At 37.2% G+C, this 25,002-nt stretch overlaps 1 protein-coding gene across 2 annotated transcripts in view; it reads right to left on the bottom strand.

The window, feature by feature from the left end:
• Positions 1–25,002, bottom strand: part of RNASEH2B (ribonuclease H2 subunit B) — a 69,384-nt gene that overhangs the window by 21,912 nt on the left and 22,470 nt on the right. For both annotated transcript variants that reach the window (XM_087436096.1, XM_087436095.1), the window contains exons 3-9: positions 23,363–23,470; positions 20,995–21,071; positions 16,476–16,590; positions 6,380–6,444; positions 4,602–4,707; positions 2,098–2,179; positions 417–459 (exon numbers count right to left, since the gene is read on the bottom strand). In XM_087436096.1, coding sequence (XP_087292222.1) covers positions 417–459; positions 2,098–2,179; positions 4,602–4,707; positions 6,380–6,444; positions 16,476–16,590; positions 20,995–21,071; positions 23,363–23,470 — 596 coding nt within the window. The remainder of the gene's footprint in view (positions 1–416; positions 460–2,097; positions 2,180–4,601; positions 4,708–6,379; positions 6,445–16,475; positions 16,591–20,994; positions 21,072–23,362; positions 23,471–25,002) is intronic.

Raw genomic sequence — 25,002 nt, 5'->3', positions numbered from 1 at the left:
AGGATTCTTTGTGCTACAAAAATCATGCTCTGGATTTTTATGCCAGTGACGAATAGATCTGAAATGAGTTTTAGTTATACACAGAGTATTCCTCGTGATTTATAAAGTTAATTACAGGATCTGGCTAACTCAAGAAGATTTAATTTTAATTATATATCTATAATGTTTTCACATAGGTATCTGACTAAAACCAACTCATTTGTTTTTCACAGCACTTTATTTATCATTCAGGTAAAATCTACAAAAATAAAAAAATATTGATGGAGAGCTCAGTACAGTCTTTATTCCACATAACATCACTCCAGGCAAGGTGGATTTAGTATGATTTAAAATATACTAGAACAAACTAAACTTATGTGGTAAAAGTGTAATATTTTTCCAAGTGCCCCAAAGATATCTTAGTCACAGCTTCTTACCTTTGATGGAGGGTTTGGCAATGAAGCTGAAGGTTCTGGAAGCCTAAGGAAGCAAAAAGTAAGAATCATAGTCATGGTTTTTCACAGACAAGCAAACAGAAAGACTGAGCCAACCTACGACCTGGTAAGTCCTGCTGTCATCCGACAGCTTCACCTCCACATCTTACCGTACAATCACCTCAGCGTAAAGGGTGAAATCTCTCTAAATGAATAAATCTTCATTTCTCTACTTAATTCCTTGTATTGGAATCGTCTGAACTAAGAAATAAAACTAGGGGCTGGCCAGGTGGCGCAAGCCGTTAAGTGCGTGCGCTCCGCTGCAGCGGCCCGGGGGTTTGCCGGTTCGGATCCCGGGCGCGGCCCGATGCACCGCTTGTCAAGACACGCTGTGGCGGCGTCCCATATAAAGTGGAGGAAGATGGGCATGGATGTTAGCCCAGGGCCAGTCTTCCTCAGCAAAAAGAGGAGGATTGGCAGATGTTAGCTCAGGGCCGATCTTCCTCACACACACAAAAAAAGAAATAAAATTAGAACTCATTTGTTGAAATGGAATTGCTTTTCTTTAGCCTCTATAAATTTGCATTTTGGTGTTGTATTTTTTTCCTTCATAAATGATGAATCTATCATATATTTAAAAGTGAAAATTATTTTAACTGTTGACAAAAAGCCACACAAACTTTACCTTTTCTTCCCTTAAAGAGAAGTCTAATTGACATCCCCAAATCTTTAACCAAAACTTAAAAACTTCAGTGGAGAGAAAAGAATCTAAAAAAATAACGGAGTATAAACACATAAGGTCCCTAACAAGACAAGCAGCTATTAAGAAATCCAGGGAAATATTAACCAAAAGGTATGATTATCAATTTAAAGAAGGCTTTCAACACACTTTAACTACTATAGAAACCAGTTTCCACTAATTGTTTTTTAAACTAGAACCTACGCAATTTGCTAAACACAGCAACTATATCTATTAAAAAGTCATTTTATCTTTATGGATCAGAAGATAAAAAGGATTTATAAGATCAGGAAAAGCTATTAGATCATCACACACATAAAATCTTAACAACAGTGGCTAAAATCTAGAAAATAAACACATTTTTTTTCAGCCTAAGGCAAAGTCTTTATATTATATTAAAGATCTTTATAAAGGAAGGAACACAAATGAAGTCATTCTTAAACCTTCTTCTGCCCTCAAAGATACAGACCGCGTTTCATCCTTCTATGAGTTCCAAGGGCTGGGCATAATCAAGGTATCTAGTGAACATCTAATGACAGTGAAAATGGTACAAAACCTTTAAATGTAACTTTCAAAAACATTCTAGATGCCATCTACTCTTTCCTTCCCACTTTTATTTCTCTTAGAATGATCACAAAGAACCAAATTAGTTAAGTTTAACTGGGGATAACATTTTAACACAGTTTACTCGCTAAAACCACACCAACCCATAATTCCAATCCTAACACTCATGAGTTCTTCCAATCAATATCCACTAAATCAATTTGTTGCAATTAATCAATATCCATTAAAAATCATCTCCAAACCATAGAGTCTATGACATAACTCAAGAACAATCTCTTATCAGAAACAGTGATATGATAAGCCATAAAGAAACCCTATTGCTGGAAAACCAAGAAACACAAAGCTACTTCTTAATTATTACTAAAGATGAACAATACTTACTTTAAATATTTAGATAAGTCATCACTTAATTCTTTAGAGATGTAATCAGATATCAGACCATGGGCATAACGAATATAATCCTCTGAAAGAAATAAAATGGAAAGTGAAAGAAAAAAATAGTAATAATTATGGTAGTTTTACAGTCAAATTGATCGGAGGTCAAATTCTGTCTCTATCTGGCCTTAGAGACTCACTTAAGCTCTTAGCCTCGGTTTCCTCATTTGTAAAATGGGGATGCTAATATCTATCTGTCAGAGTAGTGGGGTGATGTGATGGATGAGATATAAAATAGGATGATATCAAAGATATGAGATAATACAAATACAACAAGGTAGATGCTCACTAAATGATAATTAAAACACAAACTCAGGGTTTTCTGAGTTGAGGCCCTTGAATACGAGTGAACTTCAAAAATCAGCTGTAACAATATGAAATATTTGTGCTTTTTAAAAGGCTAACCTTTTCTAGATCTGTTTCAATATAGAATCAATCTAATGATTGAACAGTAATGAGTATGCTTATTTAAGAGAAATAATATGTGATATGTCTCTATTAAGTACTTGCTTTATAAGAGTCCTGAACATTATATATACTCCCAAACTAATAAAATGCCTTAAAAAATGTAAAAAAACTAAACTCAGCAGAATGTATAATCATTAATTCTAAAGCATCTGGATCCTCAGTACTAAAATGAAGCTCTGGTATCAATTAAATACAGTTACATAAGACAATAAAATCTGTTTTAAAGCCCTGTTCCTTATTTCAGTATTTTATGTAGAATACTAGGGGATAATCAAACTTAATCATAAGACAGGATAATCACATGGGGATATAAACTACCCAAAGCAATATTCCAGGTTTGTTGCTGGGATATTCATTCGCTTCTTTCTCTTCTGTCTTCAAGTTAAGATAACAATTTTGCCTCAGGATTAGTTAGAAAGAGACTGCTGCCTGAACCACCTAAACTCACAAAGTCTTCAGTAAGAGATTTTCACTGCCAACATAGAACTGAAAGTTACCACTGGACCCTTCTTAAAAACTGCTCATGATTCTGGGTTAGTAAATATCCAATGAGTCATGAATAGAAAAAGAAAACTATTTTAAGAAAGCCAACATATCGTTTCTTTGCTTCTTCCGGTAGCATACCAAGCTAAAGATCTAAAAAAAGGAAATAGTGAAAAGAGTGTAAAGCTCACATTATGGTTGGGACCCTAAATGGCAATATGGCCAAGCCTAGACTCTTATAGTCAGAGATTGGTAAAAACACTGGATTCAGAGCAGAAGACCTGGCCTACCAGCGAGGAAGAGTGACTTTGGATAAGTCACTTACTTCTCTGAGACCATGGTCTTACATTTCTAAAATGAGAAGATCTATCTAAATAATCTCTAACATCCCTTCTCCTACTTTAAAAGAAATCGATAGTTTTATCCATCCATCCATCCATCCATCCATCCACCCATCCACCCATCCATCCATCCATCCACCCATCCACCCATCCATTTGACTCGATCCCTTCTCTTCTTTTGTTAAAGCCAATCAAAGACAACGACAGCTAGTAAAGTCAGTATGGCAAGGTCATTGTCCACCACTCCCAGAATGGCAGGAGTCAGCTATCATCTGTATGTGTAAGGTATTTTGAGGTAGATCTCTGCAAATCAGAGACTGCCTGAATTACCATCCATCGCAAACAGGCCACGGTTTCTAGTTTTTATTTTTTTAATTACAAAACTCAGATGTTTCAGAGTTTACACCTAAAACAGAGAAACACTGAATTGGAGCTTGAAGTCAAAAAAATTTCTGTCCCACCATTTGAGAATGTTAATTGCATTATATAGCTGTTTTTATTCAACTATACAGATAAAAATAAGAGGACACTACACTAGAAAAAGTGAAAGAATGTACCATAGTAACCTAAAAGAAAAAAATTGCCAAGTGAATCAATGTTCATCTAAAATCAAAATATTGAGACCTCTAGGACACATGCTTCTTGAGAGTAAGATGCAAACAGATGCAGCTCATTGGGAACCCCGCGCCCCGCGAACAGCACAACAGAAACGTTAAGAGTGTGGGCTTAAGAATCAGATCAGCGCCATTAGCAGCTCAGCTTTACTGTTTACCAGCTGTGTGAGTTCCGACACAGCCTCAGGCTCTCATTGTAAAATGAGACTTACAGGGAGGGTCAGACGAGATAACATGTACACTGGCAGCTTAGTAAAAGGCTTGGCACATAACACACCCTCAATAAATGATAGAGTTGTTATTACTATTAGTGCAAAATAAATATTTGCTGAATGAATAAGTATCAATTACAGAAAGAAGCAATCTATGTAGAAATATTACTTGGTTTTGAATAAAATGCACACCTGCCACAAGATCTATGAGAACACATTGGCAAGAATGGAAAGCTTCTGAGACATTAAGATTTTAAAATCGTAAGATAGGCATTTATACAGAAGCAACTTACTCCACAAAAAAATCATTTCTAATGAAACAATTTAGTTACCTTCCTTGTCACTGGAAACTTGGTCACCAGAGAAAAATGCAGTTGACTGTACTCGGGCACCAACATTCACATTATTGGTTTTTAATGCTGCCATAGTCTGATTAACCTATGAAGAAACCAAGAGGGGCATATCAGGGTATTTTCAACTAACTTTAGAAATCCACAACTTTCTAGATGGTCCTCAATCTATTTAAGGGAGAAGTATTTGAGAATCTAGAAACATCTTTACCAGGTATTAGAAGATGAGAGATGGCTGCACATTTGGAGAAAGGTTGAGCAGCAGCAACAGCATTTCGAGATGGTCTCAATACATGGACTTCCTAAGGCCTACACAATATGAGAGGCAGCATATTGTGGTGATTGAGAGCACTGACTCTGGAGGCAGGCTGCTTGGGTTTGCTCTGTGACCATGGGCTAGTTATTTAACCTCTCTGTGCCTCTATCTGTGAATTGGGGATAAAAATAGTACCTACCTCACAGGATTGTTTTGAGAATTAATTTAGCTAATACACGTAAAGCCCTTAGAACAGAACCTGGCGCAAAGTTTATATGTAATAATTTCTAAAAAGAATAAATAATATTAAATAATATACATTTCCCACTTTCTAGGAATTTAAGAAAGGAAACACAATCATTAGATATAAACTTCACTTTTCTATTCATGCCATTATCATTTGCTAGGAGCAAAAAGTAAACGCCAAGATTCTGCTCAGCACTTACACTCCCCCACCTACATAGGGTATTCCTACTAGTGAAAATACCACAATGAATGCACGTGAAAAGTGAAACGTGGAGGCACTTTTAAAATCTTCTCACTACTTTGTACAGTAGGAGCCTGATTAACTCTACATTTCCACATTCCCAGGCTTCCAGTGTGCCCAGGAACACGATATGACAAATAAACGTGTTTTTCACATACAAGGGAGAAGAGAATCTTAGGAATCAGTACTATAACTACTAGTATCCACTGAACTTGCAAAAACTTTGTCATCAATATCTGGTCTGGTGAGATTCTTAATCAATGTGAAAGTACAATACCCTTAGACCAGCGGCTTTCAAAGTGTTTTGTTTTTACTGCAACTCACAGTAAGAAATACTCAGCAATCCAATACTCAAACACATACATAAATATATGTTTCATAGAGCCATACTTAATACTTGACCTTACTCTATGCTATATTTTAATACATTCTATCCTATCCCAACCCATCTCATTCTGTTCCAAGAGAAATACTGGTCGTGACTTACTAAACTGATTTGAAAAACACTGCCCTAGACTTTGTATTAGGTCTAATTCTTAGGATCACTACGATACAGGGTTTGCCTGGAAGATGACCCCTCCCTGGCATCCAGACACACACTTCCTTTAAGCCTGAATCCCGTCTGCCTCAGTCCCATTCCCGGCCATGTGTGAACAATATCAACCTCTGGCTGCAGGACTGACAGCAGCAAATGCACATCAGGCCTGGAATTGTCTGGCTTGGAAGACTCAAATCTACACCAACAAATAGCAAGGACTTCTTCTATTTGGTGGCGAGGATCATGGAGAACTGGGGATGCAGTTAAAGGAAAACACCAAGCTACCTCCAGAGATACATAAGTTAGGGAGGATGAAGAAAAAAGATTTCTTCTCATACTTGGATATCCTTATACCGTTTTCCTCTTTTAGGTGGATATGCAAAACGGTCCTTGGATTCAGACTGACCACATTCTCTAAAGATTTTTAAAAAGAAGCATTAAATTTTTCTCTGGCACAAGGCACTGGAGAGGTACTATACCTTTTTTTCCAGCCACTTTAATGTCTTCTCTTTGCTGAACTTGTAATATTTCTTTTTGTTTACTTCTGGATTAAATTAAAAGAAAAAAAAAAAGACAACACAGTGGATTAAACAAAAAATAAACTCATAAGGTTAGATCATATACAAGAAAACAATTTTAAAATAATTTCATAATAGTTTATATTCTTGAAAAACTCTATTTATAAACCTGACAGCATACTTGAGACATTAAAAAAAATCCCAAAACAGAATTAGGGTACCTCAGGTTTCATCCAATCATTAAATGAGTGGGAATTTAAGAAAATCATCAAATTACACAAACAAATCTGTAGAAAAGGTAATTTTTAAAACTCAGCCAATAACATGCCAAGCAACTTTCATTTTTCTGAATGATTTTAAGCTCACCTCAATGTTTTCAATGAAAGACTCCCTTTCTAAAATAAAAATGGAAATCCCAAGAAAGAAAATTGAAATGAAATGCAAGTGCCTATGAAGTTCATTTCATACATTTTGGAAAAAAATCTTAACTACTCAGTACCATCCTGGAGGGATTAGTGGAGAAAGAAGAAAAGATACATCTATCTTTTAATGCGTTGTCAATACAACCATAGCTATTTCAGGGGAATTTAGATTTATGGTAGGCTCCATCTGGCCCTTTATGGGGATAAAAGTTTCACCTCTTATAAATTATACTTCCTCCCCTCACAATCCACCAGCTTTATATCCTATGTCATTAAACCGTTATTTCCCCCGTCACACTTCATTCATGGGGTTTCTTGCTTTCTGTGCAGTCAGCGGAAGCAGCACTTCCACTGCTAGCCTCCTGCCTCCACGCAGGAGTTATCTTTGTTACCACTGCAAATCCTGAGGCCAGATGCAAACTCGCTGCATGAGACTCTGTGTGAGCCATCCTGGAGTTATACAAAATGACGTCTCCCCTTCCTCTCCTCCGTAATCACGGTGGGAAATGGGAACCGGTTATTCAGGGATCATTTCCTGCAGTCTGTTAAATTGCTTGAGTTCCACTAAATGGTTTGTATGGGAGAGAGGCTGGCAGTCCCTGGCATTATCTCCTGTACATTTCCTCCCCATTTCAGCCTGTGGTTGTCAATATTGTGGCAATAGGAGGCAAGATAGAGTCAGGCTGGACCTTCGCATCCATCTTCTCAGAACACGTTACTAGAGTAATAAAAAGGATTGTTGCAAATGGCACTGTCAGACATTTGAGAATTCCAGTGTCTGCTATCCCGGAGTCAGGACTGCCTGGGCAAACAGCCTGCTATAGAACAAGGCAGGTGAGACTGGACTCACAAATCCCCTGGAGACGGTGTCCTACCCCATGTACATTAAGGGGAATTCTAAGAGCATACAGCAACCACTCAATAAACATACGCTGTTGAATGGGATTTAGTCCTGTTCATCGCCTGAGACAAATAATCTCCAGAGAAGCTCAGTGCTCAGGTCTCTCCTCAGAATCCTACTTTGACTCAGCTACTCAATTCTCTCTCGCCTCTCCCTCTGAATTTCCTGAAAGAATGTTCTACAACCTGCCGCAGTTCTCCTTCCTCCCTCTCACTCCCTGAGCCCCTTGCGGGCCACTCCTTTCCCTCTTGAAAAACGCTCTTTCAGAATTGGAGACCACAGGCTCTGAGCCTTACTGCTTGGGTTCCTACAAACCCAGCACATGATGTCACCTTGGGAAGTCACTCATTAAATGAGACAAATCCGTACAAATCTGATAGCACAATGCCAGACACATAGGGAATACTTAATATTATTAAGAAAAAACAATGACATGACAATCTGTTAATGATAATAGCATTAGAAACCAATGTATATTCAGGCCTGTGCTAAGTTCTTTATAAACATTTTCTTATTGGATGCTCAGAATGAATCTCAGGTGAAAAACATTACTTGTCCCCATCTTGAAAGACTGGGTTTGAGTGAAGTGAAATGAATTGTCCAAAGTCACAGAGCTGTAAGCAGGAGCAGGGGATTCCTTCTCAAGCTGACTTCCAGCTGTGGGGCTGATGCTCATTTTGCTGAGATCAATTAGGTCTTCACCCACCTCAGCACTTCTGACCCTGTTCTCTGTGGGAACCACCTCACCTCCATGGTTCTACTAAACCTCCCTCTCTCACTTTTTCCACATCTCTGATGACTTTTCCCCTGATTCTTTTGTGGCTCCGCTTCCTCCTGCTCCAAGGCCAACCGTACCCTTCTCCTGGGATGACTTCATCCTGTCTCAACAAAACTAAACAACCCCAACCCGGAAGCCCAAAATGCTGAGCTAAGGCTCTGTGTGTCTAAAGCCAAACTGTTCATCTTCCTCCCAAACCATCCTCTTGGTCACCCAGCCTGGAATCTCGGAGCCATTACTCACTCCTGCCTTGCTTTCCACATTCCATCACTGGATTCCACGGGAGGTGGGAAGTGTGGAGAGGAAAGGAGCCAACATTATCTTGTGGGGGACAGTGGGAAAGGAAAAAGCAAAAAAGAAAAAAAGAAGAAGAAGAAATACTGTGTCAGAAATGAGAAGGCTTAGCTTCTTGTGCTGGATCAGTAACTACTTCATTTTTTAAAAAAATCAACTTCATTTAGGAATACTGTTCATATGATTAATACATCCATTTTAAGTGTACAATTTGAGGATTTGGACAAATGTATAATACAGTCACATAACCATCACACCAAAAAGTTCCCCTTAGCCCTTCTGCAGTCAGTTCTCTCACACCGACCCAAACTTCAGGTAAATACTCATCTGCTATCATTATAGATTTATTTTTGCTGTATTCTAGAACCTCATAGAAATGGAATCATATAGTAAGTACTTTTTTGTGACCATCTTCTTTTGCTCGACATAATTTCTGTGAGTTTGATCCATTTTGTTGTAGCTAGCAATAGTTCCCTTCTTTGCATTATGGAGTAGTGTCTTGTGTATGGATATCCCACATTTTGTTTACCCAGTCACCTACCGAAGGACATTTAGGCTGTTTCCAGCTTTTGGCTATTTTGAACAAGTTGCTATGAAAACAAAAGGCTGCTCTGAACATTCTTGCACAAGTGTTTGCATGGACATATGTTTTCATAAGTCTTGAGTAAGTATCTAGGAGTAGAATTACTGAGTTGTAAGAACTTTTCAAGTGGTTATACCATTTTATGCTTCCACCAGCCACGTAAGTGAGCTCTAGTTGTTCCATAACTTATTAGTATTGTTTGTCTTTCTTTTTTTATTTTAGCCATTCTGGTGGATATCAATGATATTTCCTTGTGGTTTTAATTTACATTTCCCTGGTGACTACTGATATTGAACATCTTTTCATGTGCCTATGGGCTATTCATAAATCTTCTTTTGTGAAGTGTCTGAAGTGGCTTTTGCTGACTTTTTATTGGGCTGTATATCATCCTATTATTGTGTTAAATGAGTTCTTCATCTATTTGGATACATACCTTTTATCAGATATACGTCATGTAAACATTTTCTTCCAACTGTGGCTTATCTTATTTTTTTCTTACTAGTGTCTTTCAAAAAACAGAAGATATTAATTTTGATGAAATGCAATTTATAATTTTTTTGTAATTAGTGGTTTTTGTGTCCTAAGAAATCTTTGCCTATCTCCAAGGTTACAAAGGTTTTCTATGTTTTCTTCTAGAAGTTCAATAGTTTTCATTGTTGCAGTTAAGTTAGTGATCCATCTTAAGTTAATTTTTCTGTATGACTGTGAGGTAAGGGTCAACATTAATTGTTCTTCATATGGATATCCAATTTTTCCAGGTCATTTGTTGAAAACACCATCCTTTCTCCCACTGAATAATCTTGACACCACTGAAAAATATCACTTGACTATATAAGTGTGGGTCCACTTCTAGATTCTCTATTCTGTTCCATTTATCTATATATTTATCCTTATGCCAATGCTACACTTCCTTGATTATTGTAGCTTTATAGTAAGTCTTGAAATCAGGTTAAGTTCTCCAACTTTTTTCTTCTTTTTCAAAATTATTTTAGCCATTGTAGGTCCTTTGTATTGTCATATAAATTCTAGAATCAGCTTATCAGTTTCTACCAAAAAAAAAATTTCCTGCTATGGCATTATATTAAATCTATAGATCAATTTGGAGAGAATGGACATCTTAACAATATTGAGTCTTCCAATTCATGAACATGATATATATGTTGTATCTCTCTATTTATTTAATTCTTCTTGAATTTCTCTCAGCAATGTTTTGTAATGTTCACTGTACTAGTCTTGCACATATTGTATTATGTTTATCCCTAGAACTTCCTGATTTTTGATGATACTATAAATGGTATGTTTTTATTCCATTGTCCAGTTGTTCACTGCTAGTACATAGAAATACACTTAATTTTTGTATATTGACCTTGTATCCGGAGACATCGTTTATTAGTTGTAGTGAGTTTTTTTAATAGTTTCCTTTGGGCTTTTTACATACATGACCATATTGTTTATGAATAAAGACAGTTTTACTATTTACTTTCAAATCTATATACCTTTTATCTTTTTTTCTTGTCTTATCAAACCTGCTAGGACTTCTACTACAATTGTAAATAGAAGTAGCGAGAGCAGACATCCTCATCTTATACCAAATCTTAGAAGAAAAGTGTGTTTAGTCTTTTACAATGAAGTACGACGTTAGCTTAGGTTTGTCATAGATGCCCTTTAGCAGATTGAGGAAGCTCCCTTCTATTTCTAATTTGCTGAGAGTTTGTATTATTACTGAATTTTGTCAAACACTTTTTCTGTATCTATTGAGATGATCATACAGTTTTCCTTTTGTCATATGTAAATATGATGAATTATATTGATGGATTTTCTAATGTTCAATCAACTTTGCATTCCTGTGATAACCATCCCCACTCCCCCGGTTACAATCTATTATCCTTTTTATATATTTGATTTGCTAATATTTTGTTAAGGATTTTTCAGTCTATGATCATAAGGGATATTGGCTTAGTTTTCTTTTAGTAATAATTTTGATTTTGGTACTGGGGTAACTCTTGTTTCATAAAATTAGTTGGGAAAGATTCCTTCCTCATCTAATTTCTGAAAGAGTTTGAGTAAGTATCATTATTTTTCCATAAAGTATGGTAGAATTCACCAGTGAAGTCAGCTAATCCTGGAGTGTTTTTCCCTAGGAAGTTTCTTAATTATCAATTTATTTTTAATTAAACACTCCCTGGACAAGATGATCACTAAGAAACATTCCTCTTGAATATCCCAGAATGCTACACAATGACCAAGTGCAAAAACTACTCCTTAATTTTCAAATATACAATGTTTGATAAGCAAGGAAGTTTAGAATATTCACAAAGGCCATGGATTACCCAAAATTATGAAAAATACCATAACATGTTCGTTTGTGTCCTAAATTTAACATTTGTGAGAGTTAGTGAGTTAGATACTATGTGCATATGCTGGAAAAAACCTTTCCCTAATGTGTCTGGTGCCTATAAAACTGGTCTCAAACATCTGGAAAGACTGGATTTACAAAATAAAGATGGAATAAAAGTAAGTCCACAATTAAATAACATGTTCGGCAATTGGGTAATCGGTTCAGAAACTCGAATTTCCCTGATGTATTGTTGAACAAACTGCCTAGAGCACATTTTCACATCTACTTTCTCAATGTTTTCCACAACTGAGAAACTCATATGGTCTCTTTTTTTCCCTGCCTCCTGGGGATAGAAACTTGGCAACTGTACTTGGGGTATTTTAATCAGGTAAGTTTTCTGGCTCTTCCTGTTAATCACATCGGACAGCACGGTGCAGTTTTTGCCTGCAATATGAAAAAGAGTGTTATACTCAAGATCAAGTTAGTCCTTTCCCCTGTCATCTCTCCACTGAATGTGAGATTCTTTGGTAAGAAATGTGCTGAGCCCCAGAACTAGCAAACAGAGACACATCATTTCCTTCACTAATAAAACAGGCGAGGCTAAGTCAGGTCACTGCCACCATCTTTCAGGACACAAACAAGCATGGCTGGGTTTATTCAGCAGGGAGAAGCCAAGAGGGGAAGGTTCTCATAAACCCAGCAGGCTTCCCCAGATCTCTAATGCTGCAGACTTTTGAGACAGCATCTGGAGTCTCATATCAAAATAGCTGGCTGGGGAATTTGAGTATTTCAGGTTTGACTCTATCTGCACAGTGCCTGTGGAGAGGATGGAAGTTAAAAAACACCAGCTTTCTTCTTTACCTTTGCCTCCTGTCATGGACACTACCTGACTACTCCTGAACGGTCCTCTTTCTTATTCAAAAATCCTAGCAATAAAATACAGAGAAATGGAAGCAAACGCTAACTTATAAATGGACAACAATCCAAATTCAAACAAGCAGCCAGTACCCAAGGCAATAACAGAGGGCACTGCTGGGATGAGAAGAATAGTCTTTTCCTTAAGCTATCACAGTTCTCTCTGTCTTCTTTCCTGTCTCTCTCTTTTTGCCTCATAAAGGGAAATTTAAATCTTGTATAGATTTAAAAAATATATATTTCTATTTAAGATTAAAAAAATTATTTCTATTTTCACATGAGACAACACCTAAAGACTCTAACAGAGTATTTTGGAAATGTTACACAGTTGCAAGAAGGAAGGGAAAGAGTTGCCATCAGATAGATAGACACGGGTTCAAATCCTGTTTCTACCACTTCAAGTTCTATGATGTTAGTCAACTTACTTAAACTCTTTGAGCCTCAGTTTCCTCACTTGTAAAAATGCAGGTTATAATAATAACGAAAGGGAATTACTGCAAGGATTCAGTAATATATGTAAAACAAGCATAGAGATGGTATACAGTACTTCCTCAATATATAGTAGATATTTTTATTATTCAATTATCTCCATTCTCTTACTTAAACCACTTGACTATATATTAATCAATGGACCATCAAACAAATGTGTATTGGTCACTTACTACATACCTAGAACTTAAACATCAGCAAAGAATTAAGTATTTCTAATTCAGAAGCCTTAATAGTGCTAACATTTATTGAGCATTTTCTATATACCCAGCACTCTCTGGACATTGATTTACTTGCATTATTTCATTTAATTCCTGAAGCATCTCTTTGTGGTAGATGCTAGATACTATTAACTGCAATGCTTAAATAACGGTTATATGATGGTCATTCAGAAATCTCAATACTATAAAGCTAAGAGAATGAAAGCTTTATTTTATGATTTAGAACAACTTTTCAGAGTACTAATTATAATGTATGACAGAATACGGGGGATACTCTCAACTTTTCAAACTCATCTCACAGATCAAGGATGCTGAAAAGTTTGAATGATTTGTTCAAAACTATATAGCAAATACATTTTTAATTTTCCTCGCCAGCCATCAGATCTTGAGATCAGATTATCAGATTGTTCTTAAAGAAATTCTTTCTCCAAAAGAGATCTGAAGAAAATATAACAAAATATTAACACTGGTTGATTGTGGGGGTTGGGTACAAATAATATTTGTAGTTTTTTTTCTTCTGAGTTTTTCTGTACCATTAAATTTTTTAATTAAAAAAATTGCTTCACCTGCCCATGTAGTTTCATTTTCAAAGCAGATATATTATCAACTTTTATATATATCAGGTTTCCAAAAACTCTAGGCCTCAAATTTTTCTTTCTTTTTTTAATGACAGTAAGGCAAAACATAAAGTAATTCAGATTAAATTTCACATGGTCAAAGATGTATGCAATTCTCTAGAAGTCTTGGTAGTTCCTTCATAATCCAACTCTTCCCCCAATGAACTACATTCAGTAAATTTTAAAATAATGGGAGGTTTAAAAACAAAACCAAAAATTTTAAAAACAAGAAAAAAACAATAAGATCTCTCATGCCTCAACCTTAAAAAGGCCCCTTCATCAAAATACACATAAGCAATTCCACATGACTTGTTTCACCTCTTGACCAGAACAAAAATATGTGAAATACTTTTCTTTATGTCAGTTCTGTATACAAGAACAGCATACTGAGACAGATGCCTCTTTCCATGAAGATCCAAAGGGAAATGCACAATATTTTGAAGTTTACAACTGTTATTTAGAGCCAGTCAAACAAGATAAGTATAGGGCGTGCACTTTCTATTACAGCAGAACTTCCAAAAGTTAGGCAATGTTGAGAAGTGAAAGAGATGAGGACAGCAGTTCAGATAATGATTCAAAAAATGGTCAGGGGTCCAGGGTGAAAGAAGGAAGGAATGAGAGAGAGGGAAGCTCTTGTTTTGAAACACAGGGTAGCTAACAAATGCCAGTGTGTTAATACTGTTTCTGAATCTGGGTTTCTCGGTTTTGGTTTAAGATAACTGTAGTTATATGGCTATCATAAGAATTTTGGAAAATGAATTAATTGCATTTTCAATTTACGTTAACTTGGTAAAATTAAAATGAGTTGTAATTATTCCTCATTACTTTAGCTTTCAGAAACGGTTACGAGCTACTTCATTTGTCACCCACGAAAAGATTACTACTCCTGCCAAGCTCAGCATCAGGGAATGTCTTTAATGGGGCTGCTTTGATAAAACCTTGGCGCCACACATCCTTCAGATCCAAAATGGAGCTCTAAGTCTGGCCAAGTGTGGATTTAGTAGACCCCTCAAATGTGAAATGTAATCAAAGAGGTTTTCCCCCTTTCCCACCGTAGGCTTACGCTTCTTGGAACCACCACTTTCTTGGTCCCAGAAGAACTGTCATAGTTGGCCAAACTGTTTATGACCCCAAACAACCACAACTTATCAGCCTGTTGTTTTGGTTCCCACACTATGTTTCCATATTAACCCTGAAACTACTGGGCTGATTTTTTGAGACACTGATGCTAAGTTTGTATAGCAGTTCTAACCTGTCAAAACAGTTAAATTGCCAAATTGCTACTTCCTTCTAGTTCCATCTCTTAAGCTCAGGCTACCATCATCTCCTGCCTAGACCATTGCAGCAACCTCCACGGACCCGGCCTTACCTTCTCCAATATATTCTCCACACTATAGCACTGCTCTGCTTAAAACTTTGCTGACACTCCACTACCATTAAGTAAAGTCCAGCCACATATAAGGCCCTTCACCATCTGAACCCTCGCCCAGCATTCCCACCCATTCCTTCCTTACCAACTAAAGGCATCCCTGGCATCCTATTCTCTGGCTACATTGAACTCCTTGGAACCTCCTAAACACAACAAAGTTTTCCTTACATCCATGCCTCTATTATGCTGCTAGTCTGACTTATCCTTCAGGACTCCACCAAGAGGTCATTTCCCCTGGAAAAGCAACTCAATACCCACCTACCCCCACTCCCCACCCAACCAGGCCAGGTTATAAACCTGTCCTGTGCATCCCCACAAAACCCAGAGTTCCCTTCCATTACGCCCCACTGTCATTGCCCTACTTGTCATTTGCCCCCGTCAGATTTGAAGTGAAGTGAGGGAAAGGATAGTCTTATTTACAGTCATGCGTTGCTTAGTGACAGAGATACTTTCTGAGAAATACCTTGTTAGGCGATTTCGTTGTTGTGCAAACATCATAGAGCGTACTTACACAAACCTAGATGGTATAGCCTCCTACACACCTAAGCTATATGGTACTAATCTTATGGGACCACCATCGTATATGCAGTCTTTTATTGATGGAAATGTCATTACGTGGCGCATGACTGTATAAGTATCCCCAGAGCCTAGCACTAGTGCTCAACACATGCTTCTTAATAGGTGCTCACTAAATGCTTCTTGAATCAGTAAAGGTACCGGTTTTATGTAATTTTACAAATGAGAAATCTGAGGCAGAAAGCAATTAAGTGACTTACCTAAAAACACAGACTAGTTCAAAGAAGAACTGAGACTAAAGCCCAAGCCTCATGATTCCTGGCCCTGCAGAAGACAGGCCGCCATATCTCACTGGTTGGAACGGCAAAGACTGAACAATACAACGCAACAGAGGACTAGTATTGACAAGTGGGAGCAAATCTGAATGACAGTTTCCCCTATGACTGACATAGAATAAGTATTACATTTAGCGGGCCTTTAAGTAGCTACGTTCTCAGACAAATACCCAGCCTTTCCAGCAGCATAAGCCTGATTTCAAAGGCCATATACTATACCTCTTTCCTCTGTCACGTGTTGCAGTAACTTCTCAAGTTCAGGAAGTTTCAGCAACAAGATGCAATTTGGAAACATGTCATCCACCACAACTTGATCTAGGGGCTGAAACTTTCCCTGAAAAGAGACTTTAGTCAATCAGAAAGCAAGTATTCCAGTCAACAAACACACACATTAAAAAAAACAGAAAAAGATATATCACATCATGCCTGGTCCTTTAAACTTAGTTTAAAGCCACTTGTTTCACCCAAGCAATTCCTATACTGGGACAGGCTCCAGAACTGATTTCCTTTAGGAAGCTCTTGACAGCACTGGGGTTCCAACCAGCACGCCACCTACCTCAAGGGTATAGTCACTGGATGAAATAGGGGAGCAAAATTCTGGAAAGTGCCGGAGGCTAAGGAAACTTGCCAACATGGTAGAGATTGCCTAGGGCTGGTCCAATCCATTCCATTTGAGGAAGAACCAGCTGAGGTTACAGAGCAGGAGTCTTGACCATCACCCAGGAATAAGCCCAGATCAAGCCCAGAGCAAATATCTCCTCTCCTCATCCTTACTCCAGGACTGAACAGAGAAACACGACAACAAAAAAAAAACACCCAAGGTGAATTTACTCTCGTCAGAGCTGTCTGGCACTGCTTCCAAATGTAGAACATAATAAAAGAAAACGTAGCTAGAGGGATAAGTACAATGAAGCGGCAGACACATTAAATCAGGCTCGGCTAGACAAGTCTATAAGGCTTGGTGGCCAATGGGCCAGCGTGCAGAACATAAGAATTGCGAATATTCTTCTTCTCAATTAGGTTTAGTTTTTCTTAACTCTACCAGTAGCATGGAGGGGTGAAGTCTGTCTAAATCATTAGTCCCCTGACTTGGGGATACCAGACTTCATAAAACATATGGTTTTGTCCATGTCCTGCTTCTAGCCCACTCTACTTTTCTGTTTTAGTGACAACTTCATTTGAAGACAGAAAAACCATGTCTGATCAGTTTTCTTCCTGTGAATGCAGCTTTCTCTGGTTTTAAGGATGAAATCTTATCATTCATTCAGTAGCACCTGCGAAAGCTTGCCATACTTTCTGTTAGGTTAACAAGTGGCAAGAAATGCCTCAATTTAAATGTTCTCTTTTTCCATCATATAGTAAGAATAATTCACAGATCTCCCCAGTATTATTGTCTTTAGATTTCTACTTTATATTCTTCCATGATCAACAAATATTTAACTATTTTAAAACAATATTCTACTTATATATAATGGACTACCATGTAGTCATGACATAATAATCTCATAATTAACTGTTTCATTCTTGTTTTCTTCACCGTACATAAAAAGGAAATGCAATAAGCAACTAGCTTTGAATACCAAGTTAGTAACAGTTGGGGTAGCTAGAAAGAGGAATTATTTTTACTGATGTTAAAACAAATCTTATTAAAAAACAATAGCTCGGGCCAGCCCGGTGGCGCAGCGGTTAAGTGTGCACGCCCCGCCTCGGCGGCCTGGGGTTCGCAGGTTTGGATCCCAGGCGCACACTGACACACCGCTTCTCAAGCCATGCTGTGGCGGCGTCCCATGTAAAGTAGAGGAAAATGGGCACAGATGTTAGCCCAGGGCCAGTCTTCCTCAGCAAAAAGAGGAGGATTGGCATCAGATGTTAGCTCAGGGCTGATCTTCCTCACAAAAAATAAAAAATACAATAGGTAAACATTTCAAAAGTGTGTACCAATGTATTTTTTAACTAAATAGGAAAAGATCACATCTAAAATGTAGGGAAGGAAAAACCCAAACATCTCATGAGTGACTTTAAGGGGTATTTCTAGTATTTGAGAAGAGAAAGATGGTTTACAATGAAAGCCGACCTCCACCTTGAGCAGGATTTCTGCTTCATTCAGCATCTGTCAACCTGAATCATCCACAGGACTCCTAGAATGCCAGGATAGGGGTTAATCCACCAGAGTTAGGGTCTTAATGGGAAATAGGGAAACATTACCAAAAAATGGGGGGAGACCCTTTAAATGTTCATCAATGCAGATACTAAGACTGGTTGGTGGCTTTCTCTCTGTTAATGCATCCTAGAAAACAAATGGGAGCCAATTGAAGTTTTCAACTTCCTCCTTGAATACTGCCAGGGCCTTCCTGGTGGTGACTAGCACCAGTTCTGTTCATTAGAGACACACGGCTTACTAGCCTCACTGCTTGTATGCCCTAATTATACTGGCTACCATGGTAGCTTCCAGATAAGGGGAAATATGATTACACTAAGGAATAAAACTTCACTAATCCACATTAAAGCACAGAGGAATTAGGAAAGAAGGAAAATAAAAGAAGCTAAGCTGTATCTGGAGAAAGCATGAATTAACGTTTTAAGTCAGTTTTATTACTCTCAGTATTTATAGCAAATTAAATTGATATAGTCACAAATCGGCAGTTTTGGAAATTAGGTCTAAGATGAACCCAGAAGCACTTAAACTATATGCAAATATGAGAGTACAAAAAACCAAATTCTCCTAAGCAGTTTAAATAACACTTATTCCTTAAAGTTGTTAATTCAAAGGCTGTCAAACTGTGATTGGTGGATCCCTGGGAGTCCCCAGTACCCTTTCAGGAGGTCCACAAGCTCAAAATTGTTTTCATAATAACGCTAAGATGCAATTTGCGCTTTCACTGTGTTGACATTTGCACTGATGATTCAAATGCAAAAGTGGGTAAAACTGCGGGCTCCTTAGCATCAGTCAGGGTGATGGCCACAAACTGTCCTAGTAGCCACTGTGTTCTTCACTACCATGTACTAGCAGTTAAAACAAAAGCCAGCTTCACTTAAAGATGTCCTTGATCAAGGAGTAAAAGCAATTACTTTTATTTAAATCTTGACCCTTGAGTGCAAGTCTTTTAAATACTCTGTGTGATGAAAGTAAAGTGTTGCTAAAGCACTTCTGCTGCCTACCAAGGCACAGGGATTACCTCACGGAAAAGCACTGGTGTGACTGAGTTGTGAGTTGAACTAGCTGCTTTTTTCGTGGATACCATTTTTACTTGAAAAACCCACTATGAACTACGATTATTCAAACCCAGGTATTTTGCAGAACATAAATGAAGTGACTGTCACTTCAACGGAAAGATTGACAGTACTTGTAGCCAATGATCAAATTTGAACTTTCAAGCAAAAATTAGAATGGTAAAAAATTTGTATCTGTCACTATGACAGCTTCCTAATACTTAAAGAGTTTTCTGATGAGATCGGTGGTGATGGTAAGAAAGGTGAGTGTGTGTGTGTGCGCGCGCGCACGCGTGTGTATGTAATGAGATGTGTCAACATTTGGAAGATCTGCATAATTCAGTGAAACAATATTTTCCAAAGGACCAATGCATGATATTACAAAGTCATACATGAGTAAAAGACCCATTCTCAGTGCAAGATAGAGGAATAGATTTTAATGTAAGAGAACATGTAAAGTTCATTAACAAGGTTTCAGATTCCACATTGCAATTAATTTTTAAGAAACTACCCCTTGTTGATTTTTGAAGGAATATCAAAGAAAAACATCCACAATTGTCTGAAAAAGCTATTATCCTATTCCTCCCTTTTCTGACTACATATCTGTGTAAGGCTGCATATTCTTCATATACTTCCACCAAAACAATACATGGACAGACTCAATGCAGACCCAGACATCAGAATCCAGTTGTCTTCGATTAAGCTAGATAACAAAGAGATTTGCAAAAATGTCAAACAATGCCACACTCTTCAGTGAATTTTGTCGTTTGTTTAATTGAAAATGTGTTATTTATGTTAAGATGTACTGGGCTTATTATTTTTATTTTTAAATAAATTAATAAAATTATTTTTAAATTTCTCAGTTTTAATTTCTAATGTAGTAAATATTGATAGATAAAACCCACAGGGACAAAAAGCTCGTTGGGATCCTTAATAATTTTCAGGAGTGCAACCGTATCCTGAGACCAAAAAGTTTCAGAACCTCTGACTGAAACTATTGGTATTAATAAACTCTGTCTTTATAGTACAAAGGTAAATTTTATTCATCTGAGATTTCTTAGTCTTAACTAGAGCTTCCTCATTAATGAACTTTTACTAGATAAGCCCCAGTTCACCTATTTCACAGCATCTCACAAAGAAGAACATGAAAGAAAATAAGTCTTCTTTTCTTCTCTTAAGTCCTGAGATCAATTTCTTAACATTTGTATTGTACTTCAGAACTAATGAGTACTTAGTGACCAAATTTTCATTGGTAGGCTGTGTCGAACAAGTATGACACCGTGTGGAGGGTTGGGCAGTTCTCAGAGGTCCCAGGTCAGCTCATCCAAGACCAGGTGCTGGCTCTCAGGGCTGCGCACAGCGCTCTAATCCACACCAGCACACGTGATATGTGTGTTCTACACCAACCAAACTAAATATGAATTGTGGGGAGTCTACATTAAAAGGATCATTAAAAGGAGAGAGAGGAGATCAAGCAAAAACCAATCTATTCTGTTTCCTCACTAATATCCCAAACTGGGAAACTCACCTCTTTATCAGCCTTTATAAGGTAGTGGAGAAGCAGAAATAGAGGGTCCATGGGTGTGGCAAAGTGGAGAAGACCTCCTATAGATTAAAAAGAGAGCAAAGAGAATTCAATGTCTAGGAAAGATAACTTAGTTATTTCATCTTAATCCCAACGTGGAAACCTTCCACTGAAAAATATATGTGAAATTCCAAATTCAGAAACTCTTCTTACACAGGCCCAAGATTCTATGTGATTCTCTCAAAAGGCAGAATGTGGTCCATGAGATTTTACTCCAAAGAGCTTCCAATCCCTGTGTGGAGAGGAGAGCCAAGACACTGAAATCTATCTTTAACTTTCCATTTCTTCTTTATAAATCATTTTTAACAAAGCCCCCTCCCAAAAAAAAGCAGGGGTTGAGGGGAATATAGACAGAATGTGACCCAGGCAAACCTGTGTAAGTCTATCAATAAAGCTGCAGTAAAATGTAATTTCCTGTGCTTTTGAAGACAAAGCCATGGGAAAGCAGTATTATTCTCTCTGTACATAGCTCCTCCTATGGTCTGCAGGCTCACAGCTCTGAATTGCCAATGACTCAAAGCTCAGAAGGTCATTACCCACTCCAGACCCTACCCCAGCTCCCTACCCTAAAGAAAAAGACAAGAGGGCAGGAGGCTAACAAGTCTGAGCATAAGAAACTGAAAACTCTGCAGTAAGATTAATGGTGCTCTCCAGGATAGGAAAAAACGCAAATCAAACAACTAGCCTACCCAGTCCCCACTCTTTTTTCCTCTATCAACTCCCCTCCAGGCATCCCAGACTCCTTCTTCCGTGGAAGTGAATCAGAAGAGGTATTTCATCAAATGGAACAATAAACAATTCCTTTATCTCCATACTTAATATTTTGGTTTCAGGAAACTCATGTACTTACCTTTATTCTCTAACAGAGCAACCTACCTATACAGCCAAGAAATTCTAACCATAAATTACATATATGAATCCATTTCATAGTAAGAGACAAAAATTTAAGGAAGTAATTTCATATTATGATATTAGTTGATTATTTTTTAAAAAGTAGAATAGAAATTTATGAAAACAACCTGTCAGAAGCTCTAAGCTCATTTTATATGAGGCATCCATTATATTTAGAAATTAGGAACAGGTTTCTAGGTCTGAAAACAATATCTTGGTGGCCATTTTTAAAAACAGCTCTGTCTTCAAGGTTAAGTTTAAAAAGAAGACAATGATGAAAAAAGCAGGTACCTTTGCTATGAACCTAAAACTACTCTAAAAAATAAGGTCTATCAAAAAAAAAAAAAAAAGCAGATGCCAACTCAGATAGTCTGGAAGAGATGATCAATCACTGCCTCCCAAGGTTTTCCAGTTTCATCTGGATATTACTGTATCTATCCAGCGAAACCCAATTGCAAGTGTGTTACATTAGAAGTCGGAACTCTCATATATTGCCAAATGAACAAGCATAGCAGCAACAATAAAAGGGAACATACACTTTCCACCTGTCAGGCTATACACAAACTACCATTGCCTTTCAGCAACTGAAAATCACTTCAATTCTTCTCATGCACATAGGTATATGAAATTTATCACCAGCAATAAACACTTCTTCTGGAATGTCTTAGAAGAAAGGTAAAGTGGCCTTGTTACCTTAGCACAGTCAACAGAAAGTAGAGCTTAGAAGAAACAGAAAGCACTCTCTGGAAACAATGAGAGAATAGGTAGAGGGAAGGTAGAATGCCTCAACTATCCTATGACTCCCACCCAGAACCATCAGAACAACATGAGGTATCCTTTCCCCTTTTGAGTCAACACTGCCTCCAGAAAAAAGGAATATTTAAATAAAATGGAAGTTTGGGATTGGGAGGGTGTGTGTGTGTGTGTGTGTGTGTGTGTGTGTGTGTGTGTGTGCTGGGTGGATATTGGCAGTAGTAATTTATACAACACAGCAATAAAAAAATCTTTGTTCTATTCTCTTTTGGAAGCTATATCAGTATTCATTTTCAAGGAAATAAGATGTTAAAAACTTGAAAATCCTTAAATGTGGCTAACAGAAGAGCGAAGAGTTTCCAGTCAACACAATGTGCACTCCACGGTACAAAGGTCATCTAACTTCTAAGAATGTGTTGTGTTTTAGGAGACAAATCAGAGTTGTTAAAAATTTACTACCATCTAAGACATATAGGTATGGGATTGATCTAAATTTGCTCGAATTATCTTTCCTTTCTCCTTGATTAAATCCTGCTCTGATACCAAGGAAGAAAAAACCATGGACTAAACTCCAAACCAGGCAGACAGACCTGTCCGCCCATGCGTGAAGGATGGAAAAGTTAGAGTATGTGTTTAGTTAATGAAAATATATACACTAGTCACTTACCTGATTGAACTGACTGATTTATAAACCAAGAATGGTGTTTTTCCTTGAAAACTTTTATTTCAAACAGCTGCTGTAGACACATATTGAACAAGTAAATGGCTCCTTCCCCTGTTAAGACAAATCTGTTTTTTATTTGTAAGTTTTCTCACACATACAAAAAAATCAAGACTATCCAATAGTTCTGAGGAATGTTCCTAATATGAACATAAACATACATAGATATATTCTATACAAACTGACTCCAAGGAAAGCTTATAGCTATTATATACAGATGCTTGTTTTCCAGCTCCATAATCCTCACTGAACTTAAACCAATAAATAAAAAAGTGCAAATCATTTATCCTAACTGCTACAAAGCCTCTCACTAAATCTTCCATCAGATCAGGAGGGAAAACGTATTCTTAAACTACCTAAACCTAATGGTTCAGCCAGATGAACTGAGCTGGCATGTAGGTCCCTGTCCCCAGGGCAGAGTGTGGCTCCCCACACATGGGGCCCAAGATAGGAACTGAGCCTGCAGACCCTGAAGGCTGGCTCTAAGTGAGACAGGCAAGGGCCCTTCAATGCATGCCTTTTTTTTTCCTAAACATAGCGAAATCAATGACCCTGAGTTTGAATCTATTTCCACCACATGCTGGGCTTGTGCCCTTGGAGAAGTTACATAAACCTTTCTGTGCCTCTGTTTCCATATCTGTAAAATGGGAGCAAAACTGAACCTACCTCACAGGGTTTTTATAAAGATTAAAAAGACAGAATACATGTCAAGTTCCTATAACAGTACTTGGCATATATTAAGTGCTTGGCAAATATTAGCCTTTATTTTTCCACAGTCAATGTAGCAAACATAGACATTTGTTCCTCTGTTGTCTATGGACATTTAGATAAAACAGAAATTTTACAAGAAGGCTGACTTTTTTGGTACCTTTACTTTTGTTAAATGCTTTAAAACATTTACTGTTACCTAAAACTTCTCTTGAAAAAATATTTTTCACCTCAACTTAGTCTTATGCATAATTAGGAGTTCCAAATAATATATCTGACCAACTATACTCAATTTCATTTTGAAGGAAAGAAAACTGAAGGAAGCTAGGAATTTTTTTCTCTCTTGTTGCTTCTATTTATATGTCTTTCCAACAACAATAATAACAAAGCACTACTTATTGGCTTTCCCTTGCTTTTACTATTCAGTATTATAGTCACCAGGAGAATGCTCTAATTTGCTAAGTATCAGATGTCTACTCAAAACCTTATAAAATTAATAATAAACTTATAACATAAATTTTATAAAATAAATTAATGGAAAAACAATTCCATATAGAGATAAATAGTATCATCAATATTACTATATATTTATAGTATATTTTAATATTTTTGCCTAAAAATTAGAAGACAAAACAGAAAATACACTGAATTTAAAGTTAAAGTTATTTCTGATAAAATATGTATCTCTTCAATATACAATGATTTTAATACAAAAAAAACTACCCCTTGACAGGGAAAAAATGTAGTACTTTTTGGTCAGAACAAAATAAGGAAAGTACAGCTAAAAATGAAACTACTCAAAATCTTAGCATGTCAAGTAAAAGCTTTCTCTCTCTCTCTTTTTTTTTTACTCTGGTTGTTTATTTTACTTTATAACA

The sequence above is a fragment of the Ceratotherium simum genome, chromosome 10 (genome assembly GCF_057802395.1).
Source record: "Ceratotherium simum simum isolate JZ-2026a chromosome 10, ASM5780239v1, whole genome shotgun sequence".
NCBI classification, from domain to species: Eukaryota; Metazoa; Chordata; class Mammalia; order Perissodactyla; family Rhinocerotidae; genus Ceratotherium; species Ceratotherium simum.
Note: the sequence above shows the minus strand (reverse complement) of the source record. Positions and strands in the feature narration are given on the sequence as shown.